This window comes from Salvelinus sp. IW2-2015, unplaced genomic scaffold, assembly GCF_002910315.2.
Source record: "Salvelinus sp. IW2-2015 unplaced genomic scaffold, ASM291031v2 Un_scaffold2308, whole genome shotgun sequence".
NCBI classification, from domain to species: domain Eukaryota; kingdom Metazoa; phylum Chordata; class Actinopteri; order Salmoniformes; family Salmonidae; genus Salvelinus; species Salvelinus sp. IW2-2015.
The window spans coordinates 144214-152728 of NW_019943634.1; the positions used below are offsets into that span (position 1 = coordinate 144214).

Below are 8515 nucleotides of genomic sequence, written 5' to 3' on the forward strand. Positions count from 1 at the left end.
TGCCACTACTATAGACCAGAGCCCTATTCCATATATAGACACTACTATAGCCAGCAGCCCTATTCCCTATATAGTGCCACTACTATAGACCAGAGCCCTATTCCTAATAGTACGCTACTATAGACAGAAGCCCTATTCCCTATATAGTAGCACGACTATAGGACCAGAGCCCTATTCCCTATATGTGCCAACTACTTTAGACCAAGAGCCTATTCCCTATATAGTGCAGCTAACTTTAGACCAGAGCCCTATTCCCTATATAGTGCACTACTTTAGACCAGAGCTCCTATTCCGTCGTAGTGTACTACTTTAAGCACCCAGAGCCCTATTTCCTCTGTTAGTGCTACTACTTTAGCAAACCAGAGCCCTATTCCCTATATCAGTGCACTACTTTAGACCAAGAGCTATTCCTATATAGTGCACTACTTTAGACCAGCAGCCCTATTCCCTCTGTATGTATCTACTTTAGAACCAGAGCCCTATCCCTCTTGCTAGTGTACTACTTGTAGACACAGACCCATTCCCTATATGCTGCACTACCTTCTAGACCAGAGCCCTATTCCTTCTGTAGTGTACTAGCGTTTAGACCAGCAGCCCTTATTCCCTAATTAGTGCACTACTTTAGACCAGAGCCTATTCCCTATATAGGCCACTACTTTAGACCATGAGCCCTATCTTCGCCTATATAGTGCACTACTTTAAGACAGAGCCCTATTCCCCTATAGTGCACTACTTTAGCACAACAAAGAAAAACGCCTATTCCCTATATAGTGCCAACTACTTTTAGACCAGAGCCCTATTCCCTGATATAGTGCTCTACTTTAGACCCGAGCCCTATTCCCTATATAGTGGCAACTACTTTAGACCAGAGCCCTATTTCCATATATAAGCTGCACTATTTAGACCAGAGCCCTATTCCCTATATAGTGCCTACTATAGACCAGAGGCCCTATTCCTATATAGTTGCACTACTATATGACCTAGAGCCCTATTCCTATATAGTCGCACTACTACTGGACCAGAGCCCTATTCCCTATATAGTGCACTACTATAGACCAGAGCCTATTCCTATATAGTGCACTACTATAGGACCAGAGCCCATTCCCTATATAGTACACCTACTTTAGACCAGAGCCTATTCCCTATATGGTGCACTATTTAGACCAGAGCCCATTCCTATATAGTTGCACTACTTTAGACCAGAGCCCTAGTTCCTATATTAGTACAACTACTATAGACCAGAGCCGCTATTCCCTAATAGTACACTACTTTAGACGCAGAGCTCTATTCCCTATATAGTGCACATACTTTAGACGCAAGCGCCCTATTCCTATATAGTGCAACTACTTTAGACCAGAGCCCTATCCCTATATGTGCACTACTTTAGACAGAGCCACTATTCCCTATATAGTGCCACTACTTAGACCAGAGCCCCTATTCCCTATATAGCTACACTAACTATTAGACCAGCAGCCCTATTCCCTATATACTGCACTACTTTAGACCAGAGCCCTAATTCCCTATATAGTGCAACTACTTAGACCAGAGCCCCTTATTCCCTATAATAGTACACTACTATGACCAGAGCCCTATTCCCTATATAGTGCACTACTTTAGACCAGGCCCTATGTACCCTATATAGTAACACTACTTTTAGACCAGAGCCCGCTATTCCCTAATATAGTGCACTACTTTAGACCAGAGCCCGATTCCCTATATAGTGCACTACTTTAGACCAGAGCCTATTCCCTATATAAGCTACACTACTGATAGACCAGAGCCCTATTCCCTATAAGTGCCACTACTTTAAGACCAGAGCCCTATTCCCTATATAGTACACTACTATAGACCAGAGCCCTATCTCCCTATATAGTGCACTACTTTTTGACCATCTGGACTACTCAAATCATGTCGATTTATTATTTAATACAATTGACTTACGCTGTCATGTTAAGATGCCATATTAAATCGGTCAGATTACAGTCATCCCTGCCGTCCCAACCATTATGAACCACCAGACCCCAATCATCACTAATACAGGACAAGCTAAACTAACCGTTGCGATCCCTAAACTAGGAGAACTAAACAGAATTCAAGTTCTGAGCAGGGCCAGCAGGCAGCAAGCCAGCTTTACACCAGGGTTACTGCAGTGCTCTCTCTCGTGTGTGCACAATAGCCCACCCTATTCCCTATATAGTACACTACATTTCACCATACTCTAACGGCCTAGCTCAATTGTTGTGCACGATGTTGCGTAATATGTTCAACATTTGGAAGCAATTCTCCTTGCAGAGCTACATCCTCTCTCCACCAGCCTGTCTGTTCTGTCAGTCTGTCTGCCTGTCAGCTTCAATCTGTCTGTGATCCCCCGGTTTAATCTGCACATCTGGTGCTCTCTCTCATCTCTCTCTCCACCTACACTAACAAACCATTCCCTCTCTCTCTCTCCATCTACACTGACAAACCATCTCTCTCTCTCTCCATCTACACTAACAAACCCAGTCCACCTCTCTCTCTCCACCTACACTAACAAACCATCTATCTCTCTCTACCTCTCTCCATCTACACTAACAAACCATCTCTCCCTCGCTCTTCTCCAATCTACACTAAACAATCTCTCTCTCTCTCCATGCACACTAACAAACCATCCCCTCTCTGTCTCATGCCATCTCACCTTGACACAAACCATCTATCTATCTCTCTCTCTCTCTCGTCCATCTACAACTAACAAACCATTCTCTCCCTTTCTCTCTCCATCTACCTAACCAACCATCTCTCCTACTCCCCACCTACCTAACAAACCATCTCTCCTCTCTCCATCTACAGCTAACAAAGCATCTCTTCTCTCTCTCCATCTACCTAACAAACCATCTCCTCTCTCTCTCTCTCCATCTACACTAACAACCATCTCTCTCTCTTGCTCCACCTACACTAACAAACCATACTCGTCTCTCTTCTCTCCATCTACACTAAACAAACCATCTCTCTCTCTCTTCCATCTACACTAACAAACATCCTTCTCTCTCGCTCTCCCATCTACACTAACAACATCTCTCTCCTCTCTCCATCTACACTAACAAACCATCTCTCTCTCTCTCATCTAACACTAACAACCATCTCTCTCTCTCCAATACTACACTAACAAACCATCTCTCTCTCCATTCTACATCTACAAACCAATCTCTACTCTCCATCTACACTAACACACCATCTCTCTCTTCTCCATCTACACTAACAACCATCTCTCTCTCTCTCCATCTACACTACACAACCATCCCTCTCTCTCTCTTCTCCATCTACATAACAAACCATCTCTCTCTCTCCATCTACAACTAACAAACCATCTCGCTCTTTTCTCTTAATTCTTAAAGCATTGTGTCTGGTTAAGGCTATTGGATCAGTAAGCATTTCACTGAGTCCTACTACACCTGTTGTATTCAGCATTTCACTGGTAAGAATCTACTACACCTGTGTATTCAGCATTACACTGTGAGCGTCTACTACACCTGTTGTATTTGCAGCATTTCACTGTAAGATCTACTACAACCGTGTTGTATTCCAGCATTTCACTGGCTGAGTCTACTACAACCTGTTGCTTATTCAGCATTTCACCTGCTCAAGGTCTACTACACCTGTTGTATTCAGCATTTCACTGTAAGCGTTCTACTGTACACCTGTTGTATTCAGCATTTCACGTGTTCTACATGGTATTGCATACACTTATCCCAAACACCATGTTGTATGTCAGCAGTTCACTGAAGGTCTACTTACACCTGTTGTATTCAGCATTACGAAGTTACTTCACTTTGGTGAGCTCACTGTAGTCTACTACCTGTTGTATTCAGCATTTCACTGTAACGTCTACTACACCTGTTGTACCTCTCAGCATTTCACTGTAGAGGCTTCTACTACACCTGTTGTATTCAGCATTTCACTGTAAGAGTCTACTACACACTTGCTTGTATTCAGCATTTCACTGTGAGGTCTCTACACTGTTGTATTTAGATTTCACTGGCTAGGTCTACTAACACGTGTTGCTAATTCAGCATTCTCACTGTGAGGTCTACTACACATGTTGTATTCAGCATTTCACTGTAAGGTCTACTACACCGTTTGATCTGTATCTCTAGCCTTTCAGCAATTCACTGTAGGTCTACTACACCTGTTGCTATTCAGCATTTTACTGTAGGTCTACTACACCTGTTCGTATTCAGCATTTCACTGTGAGGTCTACTACACCTGTGATTCAGCAATTTCACTGGTCTAAGCCCGTCTGTCACCATTCACGACTCTGCCCTAGTTATCAGCATTTCACTGGAGGCTCTACCCTTTGTTTGTATTCAGCCTTTCACTTGAGGTCTACTACACCTGTTGCTATTCAGCATTTCCCACCCCAAACCAAATGTGAGGTCTACTACACTGTTGTATTCAGCATTTATTCACTGCTAGGTCACTACACCTGCTTGTATTCAGCATTTCACGTGAGGCTCTATCTACAAACCTGTTTATTCAGGCATGTCACCTGTAGGCTCTACTACGTCCTGTTTGTATTTCAGCATTTCACTGTGACGAGCTACTACACCTTTGTTATTCAGCATTTCAACTGTAAGGTCTACTACACCTGTTGTATTCAGCAATTTCAGCGTGGGTCTACTACACCTGTTGTATTCAGGCATTTTCAGCTGTAAGGTTACTACACGGCTGTGTATCAGGCATTCACATGTAAGGTCTATACACCTGTTGTATATTCAGCCATTTCAACTGTCGGTCTACTCTACACCTGTTGTATTCAGGATTTCCAGCTGTGAGGTCTACTACACCTGTTGTAATTCAGGCATTTCACTGTAGCGTCTACTACACCTGTTTGTAGTCAGCATTTCACTGTGAGGTCCTACTACACCTTTGTATTCAGCAATTTCAACTTTGATTGGAGGTCTACGTAGCACCTGTCTGTATTCAGCATTTCACTGTGAAGGTTCTACTACACCTGTGTGTATTCCAGCATTTCAGCTGTGAGGTCTACTACAACCTGTTGTTTCAAGCATTTCACTGTGCAGGTTCTACTACACCGTTTGTATTCACGCATTTACACTGTGGCAGGTCTACTAGACGCTGTTGCTATTCAGCATTTCACTGTAAGGTCTACTACACCTGTGTATTCAGCATTTCAGCTGTGAAGCGTCTACCTACACCTCTTGGTATTCAGCATTTTCGCTGCTGCAGTCTACTACACCTGTTGTCATTCATGCTGTAATTCTACACTTGTTGTAGTTAGGCTTGACAAGTCTACTACTGTTGTATTCAGCATTTCACGTAAGTCTACTACACGCTGTTGTAATTCAGCATTTTTCCTGTGAGGTCTGACACACTGTTGTATTCACATTTCACTGTGAGGTACTACTCAAAACAACTGTTGTATTCAGCATTTCACTGTATAGGTCTACGTACACTTGCTGTTGTATTCAGGGCATTTTCACTTAGGTGCTACTAACTGTTGTATGCAGCATTTACACTGCTAAGGTCTACACACCCTGTTGTATTTCAGCATTTTCACTGTGAGGATCTACACACTGTTGTATTCACATTCACTGTGAGGATCCTAACTACAGCCTGTTGTACTTCAGCATTTCACTGTAAGGTCTACTACACTGTTGCGTATTCAGCATTTCAACTGTGCAGTTATCACCTGTTGCTCTAACTGTAAGCGTCTCTACTTATGAGCATTTGCAACTGTGAGGTCTATTCTACACCTGTTCTATTCAGCATTTCACTGTGAGGTCTACGTACAGGCCTGTTGTATTTCAGATTTCACTGAGGACGTTGTATTGATTCACTGTAAGGTCTACTAACCACTGTTGTATTCAGCTTTGCACTGGAGCCGTCTACTACACCCTGTGCTATTCAGCATTTCCATTGACAGCTCTACTACACCCTGTTGTATTCAGCCATTTCACTGTGGAGGTCCTACTACACTGTTGTATCAGCTCATGGTCTCCTACATTCATCAGACAAACACAGATCCATATACACCCAATTCAAGGCATTTCAAAATGGACTACTACACGCTGTGTATTCAGGCATTTCACTGATGAGGCTACGTACACCTGGTGTATTCACGCATTTCACTGTGAGGTCTACCTACACCTTTGTATTCAGCATTTCACTCTAAGGTCTACTACACCACTGTTGTATTCAGGAAAACATTACACTGTGAGCGTGCTACTAGCAACCTGCTTTGCTATTCAGCCATTTCACTGTGATGTCTACTCACCTGTCTTGATTCAGCTTTCAGGCCGAAGGTCTCTAACCTGTTGTATTCAGCATTTCACTGTAAAGGTGCTACTACAGCCTTGTTGTATTCGCCATTTCACTGTGAGGTCTACTACAACCTGCTTTATTCAGCATTTTCACTGTGCAGCGTCTAGCTACACCTGTTTTATTCAGCATTTTCACTGTAAGGTCTACTACACCTGTTGTATTCAGCATTACACGGTAAGGTCTACTACACCTGTTGCTATTCAGCATTTCACTTGATGTCTACACCTGTTGTATTCAGCATTTCACTGTAAGGTCTACCTGTTGTATTCAGCATTTCACTGTAAGGTCTACTACACCTGTTGTATTCGGCACATGTGACAAATACAATGTGATATTAAGATTATAACACGGCTAGTGTAGATGTATTTAGGAAAGGTGAAGAACAGAGGGGGCATGATTAAAAAAATTGCAAAGTAATAAATTAAAATCAGGAGCAGTCTGTACTAGTGTTAAGAGGTAAACTAGTTTTATTTATTTAATGGTCCTTCAATCTGGTTCTATCAGTTGATCAGTTGGTACAGTCTGAATCGCTGTAGAGGAATGTAGTGAAGGTTGAACAGTACATGTATTCGTGTGTGTGTGTGTGTGTGTATCGAGAGGTAGCCTACCTCTGTACTGCCCGGGGGGCCCTGATTGGACCCCTGTGGTGTGGGTGTTGCCCCGTCCTGCTCCGAGGGCCGGAGGTAACTATCCAGAGAATCCACGCTGCTGGCCGACGCTGAGGTCACCGACGACCAGGAGGACTGGGAGATGGAGCGGACCGCGTGTTCGCTGACCGTCCCCACGGAGCCTGTCCTGCGGTGGGTGTGGTGATGGGAGGCGGGCCTCCGCATGGTGGAGGAGGAGGAGGAAGAGGTGGAGCCACTAGCCAAGGAGTGGGAGCTCTGTCTGCCAGCCTCGTCCATACTGAGAGACGCCTGCTCCAGCTGGGACGTGATATCATCCAGGGACAGGTTGGAGGCCAAGGGACGGCGAGCTGCCACCGTGGAGGCTGGCGAGGCCCGGGTACTGGTAGATAGATAAAGTAAAGTAAGTAAGTCTCTGTCTAAGGTCAAAAACAGCAGCAAAATAAAAACACATACTGTAGCGGACAATAAAAAAAACAAAGTCCGAAAGGAAGTCAATCAATAAAAATGTGCTAAATTGATAAATAATCAATAAATAAACACATAAATACCACAACACAACAGTGACATCAAAGACGTCTTCAACATAAATATATCCACAGTTCAGTAACAGCTTACCTGCTGGAGGCACTGCCCCCACTGCTGGAGGTGCCTCCTCCACTGCCCCCCGCTCCACCATGCCTAACATGCCATGCTTACCTGCTGGAAGAGGAGGCATCCCACTCACTTTAAGGGCAAATCCGGAGCAGTGGAGGGGCAGAGTGCCTTCCAGCAGGTTATACGCATGGGTTCTATAATAAGATATAGGCTTTGGTTTTATGGGTGGAAGACCACATTGGGGGCTCTAGTGGGACCCGCCGCCAGGCAACACTCACAGCAGTGGGGTGAAAGTCTTCAGGCAGAGGCTTTTGTTAGTTTAAGAGTCAGACCCAATGGAGGAGGGCACCTGGGAGTGGGAGGTGGAAGCTTAGATACTGGCATGACTCTTGGAATTAACTACTTCATCACCATCCTCGGATCCCCGGGAAGATCCCTCATCCAGTAAAAAAAAAAGCTGGGACTGGCCCATATCCCCCCTGAGCATAGCGCCACCAAATAATACTAGGCCATATTAAATTTATCAGAATCACAAAGTCCAATACAGCAATGAAGATACACATCTTGTGAATCCTCCCAGCCAATCCCATTTCCGATTTTTTTAAATGTTTACCAGCGAAAACCACAATATGTTATTTCTTATTAGCTAACCAACAAAGCAAAAAGACTCAACCGCATATTTTCACAATTTTTTTTACCGATACGGTAGCTATCACAAACCCGACCAAATAGAGATATAAATTAGTCACTAACCAAGGAAACAACTTCATCAGATGACAGTCTTATAACATGTTAAATATCAATAAATCTATGTTTTTGGTTTCCGAAAAATGTACATATTTTGAGGTATAATCATAGTTTTTTAAACATTTGGCAGCTAACAATCACAAATAGCACGAAGCCAGCAAGAATTAATTACGGAGCAGCGTGAAAATACCTAATACTCATCATAAACATTTATGATAAAAATACTG

The 8515-nt window shown here is 43.5% G+C and overlaps 1 protein-coding gene across 1 annotated transcript in view; it reads right to left on the reverse strand.

Moving 5' to 3' along the window:
- zmp:0000001236 (mastermind-like protein 2) overlaps positions 1 to 7645 on the reverse strand; it is a 101063-nt gene extending 93418 nt beyond the window's left edge. The window contains exons 1-2 of the mRNA XM_070440210.1: positions 7563 to 7645; positions 6927 to 7326 (exon numbers count right to left, since the gene is read on the reverse strand). Coding sequence (XP_070296311.1) covers positions 6927 to 7223 — 297 coding nt within the window. The 5' untranslated portion in view covers positions 7224 to 7326; positions 7563 to 7645. The remainder of the gene's footprint in view (positions 1 to 6926; positions 7327 to 7562) is intronic.
- Between the last annotated feature and the right edge of the window lie 870 nt (positions 7646 to 8515).